Consider the following 23821-nt stretch of genomic DNA (forward strand, 5'->3'; position numbering starts at 1 on the left):
CATGCATGCGCAGAAACGCTAAACTGCACTGTGTGCATGCGCAGAAGCAGTCCTCTGGTTGCAAATTCCTCAGGATGTGGCCGGATCTCCGGAACTAGTTTTATAGTTTTATAAAACATATATATATATATATATATATATATATGTTATTAAAAACACACCATAATTAAAATGCACAATAAAACAATCCCATTATAACATTAATATATAGATGTCTATAATTAAGATTGCCCATAGAAAAATTCCACCAGCATCTTTTGTAAACAGCTTTGACAGAGCTAGCATCTGGGTACGTGCATATACAAACCTAAAATGTATTTCAAAGAGCCCAGTCCTCCATTGTGGGTAAAATAATTGTCGCAGGGCCTTCTCTGTTTGCCCCTGCCAAGGTTGGTGTGGACAGCGGCTCATGGGAGGAGAGGGTCTTTCCGGTGGTGGCTCCCTGCTTATGGAATTTTCTCCCCAGGCAAGCACAGCTGGCCCCATCACTGTCCGCCTTTAGACACCGGACGAAAACATTCAAATGTCTCTTGTTATTCCTTAATTTGTAAGTTTATTTGAGACACTTCAGTGTAAAAAGCAGTGAAATAATGTTACTACTACTAGTAGTAGTACCAATAATAATAATAATAATAATAATAATAATAATAATGCAACTGAGACTAACTGTTCTGGTTCTTTCGGTTCTAGATTTCATCCCCTACCTGAAAAGTCTGGCTTACAATCCAGTTTACATGCTTTTTCTTTTGATCACTGTGATCCAGTTCAGCGCTTGGATTGGGATGATTACATTTATGCCAAAATATATGGAACAGCAGTATGGGATATCTGCAGCAGATGCCATCTTTTTCATAGGTAAAATGTGTGTGTGTGTGTGTGTGTGTGTGTGAGAGAGAGAGAGAGAGAGAATGAATAATAATAAAAAATGTTTATTTTGAATGAAGGGCTGATTATAAACTTTATTTATTTAATATTACACTTATACTGTCTTTGATGAGTCCTACAACCATGAGCACACATGAACTGGAGGGGGCACACCTTGAAGGTAGGTTTGTTGTCCTTAAAATACTCGTGGACAAGGCCTCAACCTGCTGTTTTGTGTTTTTTCTCTAGGTGTTTACAATTTACCAATTATATGTGCTGGTTATTTCTTTGGTGGCCTCATGATGAAGAAATTCAAGATAAGCACCTATAAAGCTGCCCACATTGGTTTTTGGAGTTCTATAGTGGAGTATCTCATCTACTTCTCTGCTTTTTTCATGGTCTGCAAGAATGCTAAGGTTGCTGGCTTAACCATGTCCTACGAAGGGTATGTTCTTGCTCTTACCTAAGCCTGATTTCACCCTGTTGGGTGGTGCTGATTAGATTGCATAAAGACAGGGATTTTGGCGGAACCTTGCATTCATCCCTGTTGAAATTAATTTTGCTGGTTTGGGCCCAAAACCCCAATCGGGTAAGTTCATCTTGGATCCTGATTCTATCTTCTGTAACATTAGCTACCTCTCCCAGTTTGGTGTCAACTGCAAATTTGATGGAAATCCTCTCAATTCCTTCATCCAAGTCATTAATAAAGAGTTTGAACAACAATGAGGCAAGGACAGAACTCTGTGGTATGCCACTTGTCTAATAATAATAATAATAATAATAATAATAATAATAATAATAATAATTTATACCCCACCTCTCTGGGTTGTTCCCAACAGAATATTAAAAACACGATAAAACATCAAACATTAAAAACTTCCATAAACAGGGCTGCCTTCAGATGCCTTCTAAAAGTCAGATAGCTGTTTATTTCCTTGACATCTGATGGGAGGGCATTCCACAGGACGGGCGCCACCACCGAGAAGGCCCTCTGCCTGGTTCCCTGTAACCTCACAATGAGGGACCTGCCAGAAGGCTCTCAGAGCTGGGCCTCAGTGTCCAGGCTGAACGATGGAGGTGGAGATGCTCCTTCAGGTATACTGGGCCGAAGCCGTTACCTCATTCAATCCACATTTTGTCAGCTTCCTTGCAAGAATATCATGGGGGACTTGGTCAAAAGCCTTGCTGAAATCAAGATACACTATGTCCACAGCATCCCCCTGATCCACCAAGCTTGTAACTCCATCAAAAAAAGAAATGAGTCAGATTCAGGCATCTCTCCCAGCCCTACTTGGAGATGACAGGGATAAAAAACATAAGAAAGTAAGAATAGCCTCTTAGATCAGCAACAAGGCCAGCATCTGTTCTCACAGTGGCCAACCAGATGGCTGTACGAAGCCTGCAAATAGGATTCAAGCGCAATAGCACACTCCCCTCTGGTGGCTTCCAGCAACTGGTATCTAGAAATGTTGCTGCCTCTGACTGTAGAGGCAGTGAGCATAGCCATCATTGCCAGTAGTCATTGATAGCCGTCTCCTCAATGAGTTTATCTAATACTCTTTAAAGGCATCTAGGTTGGTGGGAGAGTTTAACTACCGTATTTTTTGCTCCATAAGGCGCACCTGGTTGTTTTTTTTGGGGGGGGGGGATTCACGAAAAAATATATTATTTAAAGGGAGTGCTGAGCAGAGCCTGTATGCATCCCAAGATCTGCTCAGTGCTCCCTTTCATGAGTTGCGTGTGTGCGGCGCTTGCAGGCTTTTCCCCGAGAAGGGAGAAGGGCAGCCCATCAGTGATGGCCCCCAAGAGCCACACACACCCTCCGTGCAGCTCTTAAAAGGGAGCGCGGCTTTTGGGGGCTTTTGCGGGAGGTGGGGGAAGTGAGAGAGCCTCGCTCTGTCCCTTCTCCCACCTCCCGCAAAAGCCGCGTGAAGCCTCCCCAGAGCAGCGGGATGAAGGCCCCCCACTGCAGAGGCTTTGCAGGCTACCCCAGAGTTGCTCAGGAGCTTGGCGGGGCTGGCGGGGGAAGCCCCCAGCCCCAGGGACCACACATTCGCTCCATAAGACACACAGACATTTCCCCTTAGATTTTAAGAGGAAAAAAGGTGCATCTTATGGAGCAAAAAATACGGTATGTGCACTTTCTTTTATCTGTCCTGAAACTTCCAACATTTGACCTCATTGGATGTCACCGAATTCTAGGGTTATGAGAGAGGGAGAAAAAATCCTTCTCTATCCACCTTTTCCCATGCTATGCATAATTTTATCTGCATAAACTTCGCCCAAAGAATCCTGGCAACTGTAGTCTGTGAAAAGGTGCTGGGAACTGTAACTCTGTGGCAGAAAACTACAGTTCCCAGGATTCTTTGGGGGGTGGGGTGGAGAAACCACATACTTTAAATGTACAGTGTGTATGCAACTCCAGACAATCTACAAATAAACTCCTTTTGTGCTGGGTGGCCGCCGAGTTCTCCATCTCAAAGAGGGGGCTCTGGTTTTGTTTATTCATTTTTCTCATTGTTTGCAGGCTCTTTGCACACCTTTCTGGGTATTTTTCAGGCTCGAACAAGTCTCCTACATGGAAACAAACTTGTACGCAGACTGCAACCGCCATTGTGGCTGCTCCACTAAGGTGTGGGACCCTGTTTGCGGAGAAAACGGCATAGCGTATATTTCAGCATGTCTTGCAGGATGCGACATCTCAAACGGAACTGGGAAAAATACGGTAAGGCAGGTGTTCCAGGCAGCACAAAACTGTCCCCCATCTCTCTCTCTCCCTCTCTCTCTCTTTCTGATACCACCTTCTCGTCATCTCCATCCACACCCACTTTTCCCCCAATGGGCTGTTTAGGCAGGGAAGATAACAATAACAATAATTTATTATTTATAGCCCGCCCATCTGGCTGGGTTTCTCCAGCCACTCTGGGTGGCTTTCAGCAAAATATTAAAATACATTAATTCATCAAATATTAAAAAGCTTCCCTAAACAGGGCTGCCTTCAGATGTCTTCTAAAAGTCAGATAGTTGTTTATTTCTTTGACATCTGGCGGGAAGGCATTCCACAGGGTGGGCGCTGTTACCAAGAAGGTCCTCTGCCTGCTTCCCTGTAACCTCACTTCTCGCAGTGAGGGAACCACCAGAAGGCCCTTAGCACTGGACCTCAATGTCTGGGTTGAATGATGGGGGTGGAGACGCTCCTTCAGGTATACTGGACTGAAGCTGTTTAGGGCTTTAAAGGTCAGCACCAACACTTTGAATTGTGCCCAGAAACATACTGGGAGCCAATCTAGGTCTTTCAGGACTGGTGTTATGTGGTCTTGGCGGCCGCTCCCTGTCACCAGTCTAGTTGCCGCATTCTGGATTAGTTGTAGTTTCCGGATCACCTTCAAAGGTAGTCCCACATGGAGCACATTGCAGTAGTCCAAGCGGGAGATAAGCAGAGCATGCACCACTCTGGCAAGACAGTCCATGGGCAGGCAGTGTCTCAGCCTGCATACCAGATGGAGCTGGTAGACAGCTGCCCTGGACACAGAGTTAACCTGCGCCTCCATGGACAGCTGTGAGTCCAAAATGACTCCCAGGCTGCGCACCTGGTCCTTCAGGGGCCCAGTTGCCCTATTCAATAGATCACTTACAGAGGTCAAGCATGTGACCAAAAGGCCACAGGCTGCCCACCCTCTTCCTTAACTGATTTCGTCTTATGTTTTGGCAGGTATTTAGAAACTGCTCCTGCATTTCAGCCTTCGGAAATGACACAGCGGTCCTGGGCCAGTGCAACAGAGAGAACTGTGGCACAATGCTGCAGTACTTCTTGATTTTATCCTTAGTCTGTTGTTTAATTTATTCCTTCGGAGCCATGCCGGGTTACATGGTCCTCATAAGGTACTAACTGAAGGGAGGTGGGAATAGCAGGATATATAAATCTTGGGAGACAGGCAAGTCCCATTTGCGACGTTGTTGACTCAGAACGGCGCATTTGTCTCCTCCTCAGAGTGTCAAAGTTTATATTTCATAGCAGATTTGGTCAGCTTAGTAAAACGATCTTTCTGCCCGCCTTCGGTTTTGGCGAATAATGCTCTGTGCAAAAGACGAGGACTTTCTGTGTGACAATGAGGAGCAAAAGCTGAAGTCCAGGTTGAAGTACCTTTTCTGTGGGAAACAGCCACACAGATGCTCTGAAGTGTGGTCACGTTATTAATACACGTGCCCTTTGGAGCGTGGGATCACACTGTGCCAAAACAGCTCCCAAGCTCTCCCCATATAAACTGTCCCAAACTTTCCGTTCATCCTCTGAGGCCTTTCTTTGTGTGCCTCCTCCATGAGAGGTCTGAAGGTGGCAACACGCGAACAGGGCCTTTTCTGTAGTGGCTTCTGAAGTGGGATGCTCTCCCCAGGGAGGGCCACCTGGCGCCTTCACTGTATATTTTTAGGAGCCAGACGAAAATGTTCCTCAGGCCTTTGGCTGATTTATATCCTACAGCCTTTTGAATGTGTCTGTGAGATGGGGAGGTTATTGTTTTGCAGTTTTGTTTTACTTATTTTCATGATTTTTCCTGTACAGTCATACCTTGGGTTGAATATGCTTCATGTTGAGTGTGTTCGAGTTGTGCTCCATGGCAACCTGGAAGTAACAGAGCGCGTTACTTCCGGGTTTCGCCGCTCGCACATGCGCAGACGCTCAAAATGACATCATGCGCATGTGCAGAAGTGGCGAAAAGTGACGCACGCATGCGCAGACGTGCCGTCGCTAGTTTCGTTTGCTTCTGGATATGAATGGGGCTCTGGAACAGATCCTGTTCCAATGGGGCATCCCGAGGTACCACTGTATTTTATTATGTGAACCACCCTGTGACCATATGGCGAATAAACTAAAAATTAAAACAAAAGCAGTTGGGCAGGGGTAGGAAACTATGGTTGTAATTTCATATGATGCCATAGGACTGCAGCATCAGTTTGTAGCTGGAAAGGAAGAATCTTCTGGCTGCAAAATGTGCCCCTTGTTCACATACGATTAATGGAGCGTAAGAGTTAAATGTTTAATGCTGCAGGTCAACAGCAATGTGATGCATAGCGCCTTTTCCCATCTATTGGTTTCATGGAAAATTCTCTTCTTCGCCAGGTCCCTAAAACCCGAGGAGAAGTCGTTTGGTGTGGGTCTCCACTCCCTGGCAGAAAGAGTTTTTGGTAAGGTGCTGGTTACTTTAAATTGCACTTCGAAAAGAAGAGAAGGCACATCCAAAACATACATTTACAGCATTATTATATCTCTTTAAACAACCATAGCTTCCCCCAAAGAATTCTGGGAGCTGTAGTTTGTTAAGGGTACTGAGAGTTGTTAGGAGACACCTGTTCTCCACACAGAACTACAGTTCCCAGAGTGTTTGAACAGTCGATTCCTCTTCTCAGGGAACTCTGGGAATTGTACCTCTGAGAGGCAAATACGGGTGGCGCTGTGGATTAAACCACAGAGCCTAGGACTTGCCGATCAGAAGGTCGGCAGTTCGAATCCCCGTGACGGGGTGAGCTCCCGTTGCTCGGTCCCTGCTCCTGCCAACCTAGCAGTTCGAAAGCACATCAAAGTGCAAGTAAATCAATAGGTACCGTTCTGGCGGGAAGGTAAACGGCGTTTCCGTGCGCTGCTCTGGTTCGCCAGAGGCAGCTTAGTCCTGCTCGCCACATGACCCGGAAGGCTCCCTCGGCCAGTAAAGTGAGATGAGCACCGCAACCCCAGAGTCGGCCACGACTGGACCTAATAGTCAGGGGTCCCTTTACCTTTTAACAATTTTCAGCAGTCTTAGCAAACTACAGCTCTCAGGATAGATTGATTTTAGGATATGGTAAACCAACAAATTACGCAGAGGTTGCATTCCAGGGACCACGCCTAAAGCCTAAATTGCATCTAGTCAAAACACACTGGGTGCAATAGCAGGGGGAACAGCCAAAGTTTTTTTCCCCCTTGGATGCCCATCCCCTTTCTGCCCCTTTTGAATTTTTTTTATTTTTTTTTGCTAAGCTCATAAAGCTGAATGCATACAAGTTAAACGTGCTTAAATTGAGGTCTTACTGTATAAGGTTCTATTTACACATATATACAGTCTAGGCATAGGATGGAGGGGCTCACAGCATAAACATTTCAACGGATCTTGCCATAGCTTTACGGCCAGCACAGAGCAATACATGTCTCTGTGTCTCCAGCTTCCAGCATCAGCCAAAACTCTCACACACATGCAGCCCTGCTTGGCCTGTTGTTCTCCATACTAGCATGGCATGGCAGTCAGCCAGGTGAAGTGGGAGCAGCACTACTTCTTTGTTTCCATGGCAACAGGGCAACATCTTTGGACATGTAAATGGCAGTACTCAGCTGGCCAACTTGGGCATCTGTTTTTCAAAGAAACTTGTCTGACCAGTTCAATGGCCTCTTCTGCTAGATTGTAAACCTCCTTGGTGCAGAATCACAGGCCTGGGTGTGACCCCCCCCCCAAAAAAACCACCCCCATTGTAACAGTGTACTGTTTACAAAAGCCCCCCAAATGACCCTTCTTGTCTTCATGTTGTATTCCATGTAGCTGGAATCCCATCACCTATTTATTTTGGAGCGATGATTGACACTACCTGTTTGAAATGGGGAACCAAGAGCTGCGGTGGTGAAGGAGCCTGCCGGATGTATGATTCTGACACATACAGGTATCGCTGGCAGATCCCTGTCTCTCTTGCTTTGTGCTATCTCTAGAATATTGTAGAGCAGCTGGGAGGGCAGCCTAGGTCAGGCTTCCTCAACCTCGGCCCTTCAGATGTTTTTGGCCTACAACTCCCAGCATCCCTAACTAGCAGGACCAGTGGTCAGGGATGATGGGAACTGTAGTCTCAAAACATCTGGAGGGCCGAGGTTGAGGAAGCCTGCTCTAGGTGTTGCTGTGCTTACATCTCCCATCACCCCGACCTATGGCCATGCTGGCTGGAATTGCCTCCAACAACATCTGGAGGGACACAGCTGCAAATGGATGCAGCTGATGCCTCTGGGTTCAGTCCAGTTTATTCTGCAGCATCACATATCAGGCTGAGTGAATGAATGAATGGAGGGGTGGGAAGCCTGTGGCCCTGCCCAGATTTTGATGGACTGCAACACCCAAATCCTTGACCATTCTAGGTCTAATGGGAGCTGTATGGGCACTGCATTGACTAGGTCTACTCCAAAGCCTTGGAAGATACCTAAGCATTCTTTGGTATGGTGCCTTTTGGGGATATAAAGGAATCTGGAGTTCAGAACAAGCAGGGAGAGGAGAGGTCTTTGACCCTTTTCCGGCCCACTCCCTTTCTGCCACACCATACCACCAAAACAGCCTTGCCCACTTCACTTTTCAGGCTTCCAAAAGCCCCTCAATAGCTGTAAAATGCTAGAATGGCAAGGATTTGGAATATGAGCCCCCAAGGTTTTCTTCCAATATGTTTCCCACTCATTCTGGGTGCCACATAGGGGATTTTCCCCCTTTAGCTCTAGACTGGAAGAGTGTTTCAGATTAACCTCTTTTTGTATTAAAAGCACATCTGAAGAGTGTGCAGGCAGCCCTGCCTCCTGTCACTTTCCCTATCAACACCACTGTCCTCTCACAACTGTATTTGGCAACTGTGAGAAGGCATACTACGTACACACATAGTGCTCTTCCAGGGGACCAATGATTTTCTTATGATGATTGCTAAATGCATGGCTGTGGGTGGGCGTAGTCAATGGGAACCACAGAAATGGAGGTGTGGCTAGTACACACAATCCTGCAGCACCCTCATATATGCTTTGGATGTGGGAGGGGGTTTGTCTGGAATTTCCCAGTGAGAGTGCTTCCGCAAGAGAGTTGTAACAAATCAACATGTTCTCTGGTGGCGCCAGTGGCATGGAATGATGTCCCTTTCTGAAATAAGAAAGGCTCCATCAGCATTGGCATTCCACTGGCTCATGAAGATACATCTGTTTAGATAAGCATTCCCATGATCTCTTGACTTGAATCTCCTGTTGCTGCTTTAAGTGCTTCAGTTGTTGAGCTGGTGAGTTGCTGCTGCTTCCTGGGAAGGGTGAGACAGCAGGGAGAGTGGTGTGGTGGATACGCCCCAACAGAAGCTCCCGATTGGCTCAGAAGGTGTATTTGCACTGCACTAATCTCACTGCCCCGTTGCCCTTCTTTCTCCTTCGCCCAGTAAGCAGCAGCAAATCACCTGCCAGGTGGTCAGTTGAGCATCCCCACCCCTGCTTCTGCCTGTTATAATGGGCTTCTCCTTTCATTTTTGGCAAATTTTAATTGTGGATATTTTGATGACATACTTTTATTGTGAGTTTTAATTAGGGACAGTTTCTTGTCATTGGCTTTCTTTCCAAGTGGAAATGGCTTTGAAGCTGCCACAGCCACTAAGTGGTGTATGTATCTTCTTCTTTGGCGATCACTCGTAGCCGAGTAAGATTGTCTTCCATGAACACGGTTTTAACAATGAGTTTGTAAGTGGCTGCGGAGGCCAATTCTGGACCCACACGTCCTTCCACAGTGGGGACATTGGTTCCCGGGCAGGAGTTGATCACGGTGTGGATTTGCCAAGCGTGCCTTCCTCTTAGCATGTTTCTCCCTTGTGTTCTGAGTTCGAGTGTCTTCAAAGTCCATGACACCTTTGGTAAAGGTTTATGTATAACGAATACATAACACACAGTTTCACACAAACACTGGCACACGCATAGAAGTGTGTATTTGTGTTCAGCGTAACATGCAAACAAGCCTTAGGTTACCAAGAAGGCCAATGAAACTAAGCTCCATCAGTCCATGGAGGCGACTTGATTCTCCTTGGGAGAACGTCTGGAGCATGGGAACTTCTGGATACGGTGCTCTATGGCTGCTCTTTACTGATGCTGTCCAAATTGCATTCCAGGCAGCTGTACCTGGGTGTGCCCTCAGCCCTCCGCGCCGTGTCCTACATCCCGTGTGTGCTTGTGCTCCTCATTTTAAGGAAACAGAACAAGACCTTGGTGCAGGAGGACAAAGAATTGGAAGCCAGAGAAGAGGAAAATGGGTCAGTAGAACAGAAGGATGTACCTGCAGCCCAGAACAGCATACATTTACATCAAGAGACAAAAGACTTGTAAAAAGCAGACTTTAAAGAGGACTGGTGGCTTTAAGGTTGTACGTCAAATGTAGGTCATTATCATTTTTCCAAGTCACCTCTAGAGATATTTCCAGAATACATATATTACATGCAGCAGAGTATTGGGTGACTAGTGTGGCTCGTTCTTCATGACTAAAGTTGTAAGTACTGTGTGTTCTATACTATCATAGCTGAGCCTCTGGGTTTGTGCTTTTTTTTTTTTTTTTTTTTGGTGTGCACATGTTTCTGTAATAATTGTTTCCACATATCATTTCAAGATTTCTACAAAATAACAGGAAGGAGAGAAGGGGCCATGGCAGCTTTCGCTCGCTCTAGTTTTTCACTTAGGCTGGATCTAGAACCATCCAAAAAACATTTCAGGAAAACACATTGTAAACCTCGTTGGCAAAAGACGGAACTCTACAGCGCCATTTGGTGTCACAGTGTTATAACACGTTTAAAGCGCTTTTTCTTGACTAATGTAGCTGAGTCCTTAATACATTTGTTGCTCTGTCCGCACTGTACATTTTAAGCAGTATGACACCGGTTTAACACAATCATGGCTTCCTCCAAAGAATCCTGGGAACTGTGCTTTGTTTAGTTTTTAAAAATAATTTTTACTAAGTTTTCAAATTTTACATTTCAAAATAGGCATCTTTCATTATACCCATGCATTCAATGACTTCCCTCTCTCCCCTTCCAAGATTCTATTGATTTGCTTACATATTTTTATATATCTGTCTTAATTCAATTCTCCCCTCTTGCATCCCTTTTAAATAGGTTATACTGTCAAATTTACCTTAGTGCCGCCAGCGTTTTCGGAAACTGTGCTTTGTTAAGGGTGCTGAGAGTTATGAGGAGACCCCCGTGACTCTGCGAAGAGGATTTACTTGTTAAGGGTGCTGAGAGTTATGAGGAGACCCCCGTGACTCTGCGAAGAGGATTTACTTGTTAAACTGCTCTGGGAATTGTAGCTCTGTGAGGGGAAGAAGGGTCCCTAATAACTGTGTCATGGCACCCTTAACAATCTACAGTTCCCGGGATTCTTAGCTCCCGACTAAGGTCTGTCTAAAGTGCAATGTCTGCAAAGTCTGTCTAAAGTGGTATAACAGTACTTTAATGTATAATGTAGATGGGACATTCATTCATGATGGATCTCAAGAGGGCATACAGAAGATTCCCAGGTGGTGGAGACCCAGACCTGCTTGGCTTCAGGCAGTTTGCTGGAAACTGGCACAGTGCAGAGGCAGGAGATGATAAATGGAGCTTGGCTTTCAGCAAAGCTGATGGAATGAGCCCTGCTTTCAATCTCAGACCCTCCAAATGTCCCTATTTTCCAGGGACATCCCTGATTTAGTGAAGCCGTCCTGGTTTCTTATTTGATCCTGGATTGTCCCACTGTCCCTTAGGGTGTCCCTATTTTCATTGCAGAAATGTCGGAGGGTATGGCGTTATCTAACCCTAAGACCCCTGGGTATAGGGCGGTATATAAATTCAATAAATAATAATAACAACAACCCCCGAGCTGTCTGAAAGCAGTCCTGTACAGTGAAGGTTTTTATAAATGTTTTATTATGGTTTTATACATGTTGGAACCTGCCCAGAGCGGCTGGGGCAACCCAATCAGATGTTTGGGGTATAAATAGTAAAGTTATCATTATGGAATGGGATGTCCCTATTTTCATTGGAGAAATGTTGGAGGGTATGCCATCTTTCCTACTGAGGCAGCCTGATGGAATGGTTGCATCCAGGTGAGAGGAAGCCTGATGGAGCTAACCTGTCACACCAGCGCTGATGGAGGACGTGGGTAGCTCTGTGGTCTAAAATACTGAGCCACTTGGGCTTGCCAATTAGAAGGTGGGCGGTTCGAATCCCCACGACGGAGTGAGCTCTCATTGCTCCGTCCCAGCTCCTTGCCAACCTGGCAGTTCAAAAGCATACCAGTTCAAGTAGATAAATAGGTACTGCTGCAACAGGAAGGTAAACGGTGTTTCCGTGCGCTCTGGCTTCTCTCACAGTGTCCCGTTGCGCCAGAAGCAGTTTAGTCATGCTGGCCACATGGCCCAGAAAGCTGTCTGCGGACAAACGCCGGCTCCCTCAGCCTGAAAGCGAGATGAGCGCCGCAACCCCATAGTTGCCTTTGACTGGACTTAACCGTCCAGAGGTCCTTTACCTTACCTTTTACCTGATGGAGTAAGCTTGGCTTCCCAGCTCTCCAAATAATGCCAGGTGCTGGTACCAGGCCTGCTTCAACACGACAACAAGCATAGCGCAGTGTCCTCACTCAAGAAATGCCAGGGGGAGCTGTCCGCCTCTAAGCAAGAGTTAAGAACCTCTTCTGCATTTCTCTCAAGTTCCTCTCCTTGCGCCAAGGTAACCGGGGAAACTGAAAGGATACTCTGTGTTCAAGTCCCACAGCAGGGAGAAAACAAGAAGCCTTTGTTAGTTAATCAGTGGATTTGAATATCATCCTGGGTTCCTTCTCTCTCTCTCTCAAGTTGCCAAGTGTTTCCAGACTTACTTAACTTGCATTTTTCATATCTTAATGGCAGGAAGGAAATTCATTGACCTCTCCACCCCCCTCCCCCCTGGATCCTACAGGACGAGACTCTTAACCTAAGCGTTGTGGGTTTGAGTCCTAGAGATTCGAGGCAAGAGATTCCTGCATTGCTGGGAGTTGAGCTAGATTATCCTCGTGGTCCTTTCCAACACTATGATTCTATGATTCTGTCCTATGCATCTGATCATTTTGGGAAGACAAGTGGGAGCTGCAACGCAGTGTTGCAGCACATCCCCACTTGCTTGGTGGAGTGTTCTTGTTCAGGGCTTCAGCTGTTCTGGTGTAGAAGCCTTGCCATGCTATTCAAGTCGCTTCAGAATTTGGGAAAGGACAAATGATGCCTTTTCTCTCCCCCCTCTCACCCCCTCCTCTCAGGGACTTCCCCTGCTCTGCTATATCCTGTAGGTATCCTGATTAGAATAACAGACTTGATTAGAGACCTGCAAGTTAAACTGACAGCTCAGGCCTCTCACACACATCTGTTCTTCGCAGGGACATTTCCAAAGCGGAACAGGGCAAGCACAAAGGACATGGAACAGCACCACCTTGTGGTAGACCGTAGGGATGGACAACTCTGTCAGTTTCAGCTTCTCATTTTTCCTATTTTAAGAGCATTTCACTGCGTTTCCACATCAGTTTTCATTTTTTTAAAAGCCCTCACAAAAAATAAAATAAAATAAAATTGCAGAATTTTAGTGTGCATTTTGTCTAATGCATACATTTTTAACAAGCAGTTCCCACTGATATTCTGCTGTTTTTTGTTTGGTTTTTGCTTGGCTATCATGCATTTTTAGCTACATTCTCCTCTAATTTACACATTTTTCCATGCCCCCCTCTGTTGTAGAACTGCATCACAAAATGCAGGGAAATGTGAATTTCAAAGGGCAGCTGTGATTTGGTTCACATTTTGTTTCTGTAACTGCACTAAAATGCAAACCGAACCAAATTCCTCCCCCACACCTAGTTAGTGCTCTTGCTTAGACAAAATATATTAGCCATTACCATACATTATATATAGTCATTACAATACCATAGCAGTGGAAGGCTGCTAGATGCCCAAACCTGATAATTTTATAGCCATACAGTGGGGCTCCTAACAAAATTCTGGCAAGTGGGGAAGGGAAAATCGTATCCCTTTTCTTTCATTCATTCCTCTTGAAACATTAGGCTATGCAAGGCAGGGAGGGTGTAATCGTGAGCAGAGGCACAGCCTATGTTTAAAGCACACCTGTGTGACTTCCCTCAAAGAATGCCGGGAGCTGTAATTCCCCCCCCCCCCGAACTACCATTCCCACAATTCTTTGAGGGAAGCCATGCACTTTAAATGTGCTTCCTATGACATGCATCCTCTCCAACTCTAATTCCACTGCCCCTTTTAGGATACAGTGGGACCTCGGAATTCAAACTGAATCCATTCTGGAAGTCCGTTCGACTTCCAAAATGTTCGTTAACCAAGGAGCGGAAGCTCCTGCAGCCAATTGGAAGCTGTGTAAGACATTTGGGTTCCAAAGAACGTTTGCAAACAGGAACACTCATTTCCGGGTTTGCGGCATTCGGGAGCCAAAACATTCGACTTGCAAGGCGTTTGCGAACCAAGGTACGACTGTACTGACCACAAGCAATCATAGCTTTGAGCGGATCAATGCATAATAATAATAATAATTTATTATTTATACCCCACCCATCCAGCTGGGTTTCCCCAGCCACTCTGGGCGGCTTCCAACAAAGTATTAAAATACAGTAGTCTGTTAAACATTGAAAGCTTCCCTAATGAGGGCTGCCTTCCGATGTTTTGGGACTACAATTCCCATCATCCCTGACCACTGTTCCTGTTAGCTAGGGATGCATCTTGTCTCTTGCCCTTATCCTTCCCCCCCACCAGATGAACTGGCCCAAGCCCGGGGGGGGGGGGGGACTGCACACTTTTGTGCCACGGTACGAAAAGGGCAGGGAGCCTCTCTCACATTTGATCCGGCAGTGGCGCATCGCCACCCAGATGCGGTTTCTGTGAACCGCCCTGAGACCTCTGGGTATATAAATTCAATATACACCATACACTCCTATGTTAAATTCAATATACACCATACACTCCTATGCGGTATATAAATTCAATATACACCATACACTCCTATGTTAGGAACATAGGAAGCTGCCTTCGACCAAGTCTGGCCATTGAGTCCATCTTCTATCTACCTGAGAGGCAGTAGCTCTGAGAGGATACAGACGGCTGATATTCCCAGCACTACGCAAAGATGCACAGGGCTGGACCTTCTTCATCCTAAGCCAGGCACCACGAAACTCAGCCCTCCAGATGCTTTCGGACTACAGCTCCCATCATCCCTAGCTAACAGGACCAGTGGTCAGGGATGATGGGAATTGTAGTCCCAAAAGACATCTAAAGGGCTGAGTTTGGGGATGCCTGTTAAGCTAAGGGCTTGGTAAGCTAACAGTTCCTCTTGTCCTTTTGCTTTCCTCCAAGGAAAACTGCTCTTTAGCGCTCTGTTGGAGCAAACAGCCACTTGGGTTTTCTCCAGATTGGTGTTTGCTCCAATATACCACTAAAGAGCAGGTTTTCCATGAGAAAGGAGCAGCACAAGGAGAAAACTGCTCAGACCCATTGCTTTCTAGGCATGGGACAATCAGGCACACAGATAAGCCCTAATGTTCTACTACTGAGCTGTGGCCATATCTTGCCATGAGTTCAAAAACTGCAAATGTAAAACAAAAAACAGAAAGTTGGCAAGAAAGGGGTTCTAGAGACGGGTGGACAAAATGGAGAATTATGAAGAATCTGAATCTTGAGGGGGGGAAAAAAAAGGTAAAGGACCCTGGATGGTTAAGTCCACTCAAAGGCGACTATGGGGTGTAGCACTTATCTCTCTTTCAGGTCAAGGGAGCCATCGTTTGTCTACAGACAGCTTTCCGGTTCATGTGGCCAGCATGATTAAACCGCTTCTGGAACAACGGGACACCGTGTTGGAAACCAGAGCTCACGGAAACACCATTTACCTTCCTGTCGCAGTGGTACCTATTTATCTACTTGCACTGGCCTGCTTTCGAACTGCTAGGTTGGCAGGAACTGGGACACAGCAAAGGGAGCTCACTCCGTCGCGGGGATTCGAACCTCCAACCTTCTGATCGGAAAGCCCAAGTGGCTCAGTGGTTTAGACCACAGCGTCACCTGCCTCCCTAGAGCGTAGATCCTGGAGCATGGAATGGGTCGCTGGCACCCAGGGCGGGACAAGTTTTGTGCCCCCTGGATGGACTGGGCAGCAGTCAGTCTCTTTGCTGGCCAATGTCTAATCAAGGGAGTCTGTCCTTTAGTGAGCCAGTGTGGTGTAGTGGTTCAGAGCGGTAGACTCGTAATCTGGTGAACTGGGTTCGATTCCCCGCTCCTCCACATGCAGCTGCTGGGTGACCTTGGGCTAGTCACACTTCTCTGAAGTCTCTCAGCCTCACTCACCTCACAGAGTGTTTGTTGTGGAGGAGGAAGGGAAAGGAGATTGTTAGCTGCTTTGAGACTCCTTAGGGTATTGATAAAGCAGGATATCAAATCCAAACTCTTCTTCTCTTCTGGAAGGCCTGGAAACGATGCCTTATGAGGAACGGCTAAGGGAGCTGGGTATGTTTAGCCTGGAGAAGAGGAGGTTAAGGGGTGATATGATAGCCATGTTCAAATATATAAAAGGATGTCACATAGAGGAGGGAGAAAGGTTGTTTTCTGCTGCTCCAGAGAAGCGGACACGGAGCAATGGATCCAAACTACAAGAAAGAAGATTCCACCTAAACATTAGGAAGAACTTCCTGACAGTAAGAGCTGTTCGACAGTGGAATTTGCTGCCAAGGAGTGTGGTGGAGTCTCCTTCTTTGGAGGTCTTTAAGCAGAGGCTTGACAACCATATGTCAGGAGTGCTCTGATGGTGTTTCCTGCTTGGCAAGGGGTTGGACTCGATGGCCCTTGTGGTCTCTTCCAACTCTATGATTCTATGATTCTTCTTCCAAACTAGTCCCAACCCTGGAAATAAGGCAGAGAAACATGAAGCCAGGAGCACTGCTGTGTCGCCCCACTCTCCTGTCCTTGCAGCAAGTGCAGCAAGGCGCTCTGGGCGATGCACATAATAATAATACTTCTCCAGGGCTCTGGGCAATGCACATAATAATAATAATGGGCTTCTCCAGCCACTCTGGGCAGCTTCCAACAGAATATTAAAATACAATAACCAATTAAACATTAAAAGCTTCCCTAAACTGGGCTGCCTTCAGATGTCTTCTAAAAGTCTGGTAGTTGTTTTGTAGCACCCTGCTTGTGGTTAACGCTTAGCTGGAATGAAATATTCAACGCAGCAATAGAGAAATTAAAATAGTAATTTATTTGTCAGACAAATAAATGAGAGGCACAGTGGTATATGGTTACCAAGCTCTGGCCTGGCCTCCTGCCATTCTGGCCAGCACTTATATTTCCTTAATCCAGCCCCCTTGCTCCTCCTGTGGCTGCCTCTGTCCAATCAGCCTGGTTGAAATTCCTATTGGCTGTTTGCTAGAACCAATCACAAAAGATACACCCATTTCCCTTCCCTTTTATGGGAAACAAAAAGCTATATATTCTTCTATCTATAAATGACAAATAAGTAGTAATATATCTTACATGTGTCTCAACAAGGAACCTTAATTACCAGCTCACCTCTTGCCCTCCTTGCCCTATTGCCTTCCAAAACAGATGGTTAATCTTAACTTTTTATCTTCAAGGATCTTGAGTTCACATCATCATTGAAAGATCTCCTTCTTTTGGAGGTCTCTAAACAAAGGCCTGACAACCATATGTGTGCTCTAATGATGTTTCCTGCTTGGCAGGGGGGCTGGGCTGATGGCCCCTGTGATCTCTTCCAACTATATGAAATAAGAATCTATCATTTCTTAAATCCTTTGCATAATTACATTTAAGCCAATATATTTAATACATTATCATAAATAACCTTTTAGAAGAAAAGAAATCTTAAAAGGATCTCAGTTTAAGAAAGAAACAACTTTAGAAAAGACTTCCCAAAATACTCCCTTCCTTTCTGCCAGCCAGATGCTTTTTTCCACTGCTCTTGACCTTTCAACCTTAGGAAAATATGGCTCAAGTTTAATGGGAGGCACATGGTTTTATTTTACTATTTATCAACTCTTAATTTATGTTTTCTCAGCCTTTTTTATATTCTGTAACATGCAAGGTCAGTGTCCTCGCTCTCAGCCTGTAATTCCCTTTTTAGACTTTGAGAATTGTTTTCTGCTATAAATCAGGGGGCCCCCTTGTCCAGGAGAATAAACATTGCCAAGGTTCTTAGGCAGCTGGTCTTCTGCCTGGCATGAAACATTTGAAAATCTTTAAGATACAGGCCCTGATTGAAATATATAAGCTTTGATAAAAAATGCAGGCTTATGATTAGATGCCTCAGTTTTTTGCTTTGACATCTGGAGGGAAGGCGTTCCACAGGGAGGGCGCTACTACCGAGAAGGCCCTCTGCCTGGTTCCCTGTAACTTAGCTTCTTGCAGTGAGATGATCACCAGAAGGCCCTCGGTACTGGACCTCAGTGTCCAGGCAGAACGATGGGGGTGGGGACACTCTTTCAGGTATATTGGACCCCCCAGGTATACCTGGGGGGCACCCTTGCCTCCACCCTCTTGGCTGGCCCATGGGCAGTGTGTGCCTGGGCATCCCTTTGCTGGCCACAAGGAGGAGGAGGCAACACTGCCCCAGCCCCAAAGGCCTGGCGTGGGCACAGTTTGCTTCCCTGTGGCTCCAGTCTCGATGAGGAAGCTCATCATGGGGGCATCTTGTTGTGCCCCCTTGGAAATTTGCCCCCAGGGCCATGGTCCCCTGCCCCCATACTATGCCACTGATCTGAACTCACGTACTAGGAATCCATTTTAAAATATGAAGTTTGTCTAATCACTGTTCCGTATCAAAGTTTAGACGCCGTTGTTTAAATGAGCAGAAATATATCGCCCATTTCATCCTGATGGATGGGGAAGCGGAACAATGCTGTTTGCAATGCATCTTTTCTATGGGCTCATTGTCCCGGCGCAGTTTTCTGGAAAGTTGGATCAACAGGTAGGACGGTTGCTACACATCGTTTACGGTTTGTGACCAAGCCTTGCCTCTGCAATACTGCGGACAAAGGCCATTCCTCTAGCCAACTCCTGCCTTGTTGCTTTTAAAACTTCAGAACTTAAAACATTCAGATTTTAAACACCTGATGCTGGCTTCACATTTTCAGTTTGGTCCACATTTGTTTGGCAGTGATAATGATGAGGAGACAATTCACTGTTAACCATTAAACGTCTGTGAAGGAACCCAGGCTTCTATTTATCGGTCCCTTTCACTGACACTGTGCTGTGGGTTTAGCAGGGGATTAAACTGTAAGCAAATCAGTTATGTCACTGGTTTAAATGAGTTGATAATTTAACACATTTCTGAGGTGAGGGTGGAAAATGTTACATGGGTTCAGTTTCATGTCACTGAAGGTTTCTGAGGCTGCGCTAACACTTCTGTTTGCAGGGCACTCTCAGCGCTGGGGTTTTAATCTGTGTTCACACTTCCAAAACTCATATACCGTATTTTTCGCTCTATAACACGCACCCGACCATAACACGCACGTAGTTTTTAGAGGAGGAAAATCCGTAGGCATGCCACCTGTAGGCATTCCCTCCATAACACGCACAGACATTTTCCCTTACTTTCTAGGAGGAAAAAAGTGAGTGTTATGGTGCAAAAAATACGGTATATCCTTTACCTTGTTGTGAAATGCTTCTGTTTCATACCTTGTTTCACAAACCAGTTTCACACCGATCAGCATCCCTAATTCATCTCTGCCAAGGTGTGAACATCTTTGCATGAGGCAAATGCCTCCTGGTGTGTACACAAACAGAAACAAATCGGTAGGCATTCATTTGATCTGTATTTTGATCATATTGTATGCCAATCAATCCCCCTGGGTCTGAGAATTTTTCTTGTTGGTCCATGGCTATGCTTTGCAAAAAATCCAATCTCACTCCCTGAACTGAAGCTCCGTTAAGCAACACCTCTCTTTGGATTTTCCGCACATCTGGTAAGATCCGATCCTGCTGGTAAGATCAGCAGCTGCGGAACACAAATGGTATACAGTAACATCAAAAATGTTACTCGGGTTACAGACATTTCAGGTTACAGACTCCGCTAACCCAGAAATAGTACCTCGGGTTAAGAACTTTGCTTCAGGATGAGAACAGAAATTGTGCGGCAGCAGCGGTAGGCCCCATTAGCTAAAGTGGTACCTCAGGTTAAGAACAGTTTCAGGTTAAGAACGGACCTCCGGAACGAATTAAGTTCTTAACCCAATGTACCACTGTATTAGAAAATTTTTGCAAACTCTATTTTTCCTGTATTATATAATACAGGCTATGCACATGACACAAAACATTATACAGTTACATATACAAATATCGATCTATTGATTTGGGGGTGACCTTTTTTCAAAAGATTTGGAAATGACAGTTCATTCCTTTGTTTTTAGGCAAAAGTTTATCTAACTAATCTACAGGAACATGAGGTTGTACCAAAAAAAAGTTATAAACCCTTTTCTACACATGCCACTCGCAAGCCCCCATGCAGGCAAGCCAGTGCAAATCCACTTCAAGGACACATTCCAGCCAGTAAATGACAGTTACAGAGAGGGTGAAGCAGGAGCAGTAAGGGATATAGCTGAGGAGGGGACTTGGGGGGGGGGCAGGAGATCTCCAGCACCAGATAGAGGGGCTTGGGAAGTTGCATTCACATCCCAGGGCTCAGTTTCCCAATCCATGGCTTACTATCCAAAACAGAAACAGGGAAGTCACGAAAGAGGTGGGGGCTGTTTAAGTGTGCAACGATGCAGCAAGCAAGAATGCTTCTAGCCCAGAGATGGAAAGATGGAGAATTACTGACTAGAGAAGAGTGGCAGACGAAACTGATGGAGTATGCAGAAATGGCAAGACTGACAGGAAAGATCAGAAACCAGGTAGACAAAGTATTCTTAAAAGATTGGAATAACTTTTTAATATATTTCAAAGACCACAGCTGAAATCATTGGCAGGGATAACAATGACACTAGTAAAGTGAAATGAACTTTGGTTAATGTTATATATATGATTATATAGTAGACTGATAACGGTAAAAGATGCAGGAAGAAAGGTTAAACTTTTTGAAATGGAACCTGTGGAGGGAGGGAAGGAGGTCTGAAGGTTCAAAAGAATCTTCTTTTATTTTTATGTTTTGGAACAATTATGGCAATTGAATAACTTTATGTAAAATCAATAAAAATTTATTTAAAAAGGAAAGAAAGAAAGAAAGAAAGAAAGAAAGGAAGGAAGAAAGAAAGAAAGAAAGAAAGAAAGAAAGAAAGAAAGAAAGAAAGAAAGACCTTCTGAAACTGGCCCTGCAGATAATTCTTCCTTCCAAAAAAATCCAACTGCCGACACATCAGATTAAACCGTAATAAGGGAAGAGCTCTTTTCAATGGGTTGTAAGCGATTTGATAAGATAATAACCCAAACAATGCCGGTATTTGAACATGGCAAATCCTGGTGCAGTTTTATTGCTACGTATGACAGACAAGACTCTGCTTCCCCCTCCCTTTTGTTCAGCATCTGTCCGGAGCCACTGGCGTTGTAAGGGGTTAGGGCGTCCGACTAGGATCCAGACATCCAGGGTTCAAACCCTCACTCGGCCATAAATTTCACTGGGTGACCCTGCCTAACCCACTTTGCAGGGTTGTTGTGGAGATTAAATTGGGGTGGGACCACGTACTCAACTTTGAGCTCATTGGAGAGAGAAAGGTGCTTTATAAATGCAATAAATAAATAAATCTGGAACAAGGGGCCACCACAATGCATACATCCATAGCTGTTTCTCTGGGTCATCTAAATCTGGGCAGACCCTGGAGCGGTACTTGCACCACTCAGTAATGGGCTGGATACAGAACAATCAACTGAGGCAAAAGCCTAACAAGCTGTGTCTCACACACACACCAGGGATTGACCTCAGGAACTAGAAGCCCAGCCTTAGGAGATACAAATCTCTCATGAAAGGGGAGGGTTGGACCTACAGCCAAGCCGAAACAAACCACAGTAAGCACAGAGAAACAGACTTGATCCTGAGAAGAGGGTGGGCAGCGGTCCAAAATCAATATCACAAGGAATTCAGTGACAAGGGAGGTATTAGCTTCAAGTGGAGGGCTGTGTTTTTCCCAACACTGGAGAAGGCTCAAGAGGAGAACCTCATACATTCTGCCCTCCCAGGCCACACCTGAAAAACAGCTGCAGGTAATGAAAGAGAGTAATCTACTTGATTACTCTGAAGTAGGCATCTCTCACACAAGTCACATGCTGACTCCATGGCTGTAGACGCATGCTCTTCAGCCTGGGCGTTTGAGGGCCTTCTCAAGAACTGTGGCCCAGCTCCACCTCCTGCTCTGAGAGTGTCAAGAATTCTTCAGCAGGAGCACCCATCCAGGAGATACTCAGGAGGTCATGTCTAACTCATCCAGACCCTTGCCCTGTGAGGTGTCCAGTTTGTCCTTGGAGGACTCCAGACCAGGGCTAGGTGTGATGATGATCATGACGACAAATATTAATGATACAGTGGTACCTCGGGTTAATTCGTTCCGGAGGTCTGTTCTTAACCTGAAGCACCACTTTAGCTAATGGGGCCTCTTGCTGCACGATTTCTGTTCTCATCCTGAAGCAAAGTTCTTAACCTGAAGCACTATTTCTGGGTTAGTGGAGTCTGTAAATTGAAGCGTATGTAACCTGAAGCATATGTAACCCGAGGTACCACTGTATTAAGTTAATACCCCTGAACTACAGCTCTTCCCCAAAATTATTGGGAGTGGGAACAGCTGTGTTCTCTAAAGTGTTGTGAATAAAATATGCATAGGGACGTAGGCAATTGTCACATCACAGGTCCCTGTACCTCATAGACCCGTGAGGGTCATCTAGTCCAACCCCTGGCAATGCAGGAATCTCAGTACAGTGGTACCTCGTGTTACAGACACTTCAGGTTACAGACTCCGCTAACCAAGAAATAGTACCTCGGGTTAAGAACTTTGCTTCAGGATGAGAACAGAAATGGCGCGGCGGCAGCAGCGGGAGGCCCCATTAGCTAAAGTGGTACCTCAGGTTAAGAACAGTTTCAGGTTAAGAACGGACCTCCAGAACGGATTAAGTTTTTAACCTGAGGTACCACTGTATTGTCTTACACTGACTGGCAGTGGCTCTTCAGGGGCCTTCTCTACTCTGCTGGGGATGAACAGCAGACCTTCTGCATGCCAAGCAGATGTTCTGCCACTCAGCTGCCACCCTTCGATTCCCACATTACAGGGAATTGGGCTAGATGACCGCTGCGGTCCCTTCTAACCCTACAATTCTACGGTTCCATTCTCTCCACCTGCTTCTCTCTCTGATAGGGTTCGGCTGAACGGCACAGCTTGCTTTGAGGTCCTCGGCAGGCATCTCGCAAGCTACAATTGGGTCACAAGGGCAGCATGTTAAAACATGCCGGAGAGAAGGCTGTGCCTTGTTTCTGCTTCAGATATAATTTAGCAAGCTTCATCTTACAAGCCACAATTGATTCATGTGAGCAACAAGGCATGCTTGCGTCTCTCCTGAAACCGCATGACCTCTGGCTTGCAATGTACTCTAGCAGTGCGATATGCTCCCAAAACTCTAGACGTAAGTCTTTCTGCAATAACTTCTGCCTACTTAAATTTTGTTTGCTCATTTTTTTCTGCTCTGGCCTCCCGCCAGGGTGAGGAATACACCCGTTTGCTGTGGATTTCATGAGACGATCACCTGTCTTTGTAGAGGGAACAGTTCCACCTTCTCTTCCACCTGATGCCTTCAGGACTGAAGAACTTCCAGGATCCCACCCCTCCTTCCCTGCCTTCTCTTCTCCTTTCCTTTTTCAAAAAGGACAGGAAACTTTGAAAACATGTGGTTTCTTTGGAATAGCTCGGCTTGCTAACTTTGCGGGCAACTTGCCAGCTTAGCAGCCGTGAGATAATCTGCAGTTCATTTAAGCAAGCAGCAGCAACAACAACAGAAAATGCTTTTGCGTTGGTGGTTATAGGGGAATTTGGGAAGCCAGTAGTGTTGCAACACGGTGGGCCGGTCTCCACCTTTTAAAGGAGGCTGGTCCCTGACAGTGACGTTGAGCTCTCTCCTCCTTGCTCCAGAAGCAACAAGGAACATTGCTTGACTGACCAGGGGTCCAAGTAAGTTCT

General features: G+C 45.7%; 2 protein-coding genes across 10 annotated transcripts in view; both read left to right on the plus strand.

Annotated features, from left to right (window-relative positions):
- The window catches only part of SLCO1A2 (solute carrier organic anion transporter family member 1A2), a 43938-nt gene extending 33843 nt beyond the window's left edge, over nucleotides 1-10095 (plus strand). For all 6 annotated transcript variants that reach the window (XM_083700296.1, XM_083700294.1, XM_083700295.1 and 3 more), the window contains 7 exons: nucleotides 691-855; nucleotides 1114-1309; nucleotides 3424-3589; nucleotides 4577-4746; nucleotides 5984-6048; nucleotides 7431-7548; nucleotides 9769-10095. In XM_083700296.1, the coding sequence (XP_083556422.1) occupies nucleotides 691-855; nucleotides 1114-1309; nucleotides 3424-3589; nucleotides 4577-4746; nucleotides 5984-6048; nucleotides 7431-7548; nucleotides 9769-9982 (1094 nt within the window). In that variant the 3' untranslated portion in view covers nucleotides 9983-10095. The remainder of the gene's footprint in view (nucleotides 1-690; nucleotides 856-1113; nucleotides 1310-3423; nucleotides 3590-4576; nucleotides 4747-5983; nucleotides 6049-7430; nucleotides 7549-9768) is intronic.
- Nucleotides 10096-23279: 13184 nt separating this feature from the next.
- Nucleotides 23280-23821, plus strand: part of LOC310825982 (solute carrier organic anion transporter family member 1C1-like) — a 33602-nt gene continuing 33060 nt past the window's right edge. For 2 of the 4 annotated variants that reach the window (XR_014555588.1, XM_083700290.1), the window contains exon 1: nucleotides 23280-23812. The gene's annotated coding sequence lies outside the window, so the exon portion shown is untranslated. The remainder of the gene's footprint in view (nucleotides 23813-23821) is intronic. The other 2 variants (XR_014555589.1, XM_083700291.1) reach the window with 1 other exon arrangement.

The sequence above is a fragment of the Podarcis gaigeae genome, assembly GCF_964106915.1.
Source record: "Podarcis gaigeae genome assembly, chromosome: 10".
NCBI classification, from domain to species: domain Eukaryota; kingdom Metazoa; phylum Chordata; class Lepidosauria; order Squamata; family Lacertidae; genus Podarcis; species Podarcis gaigeae.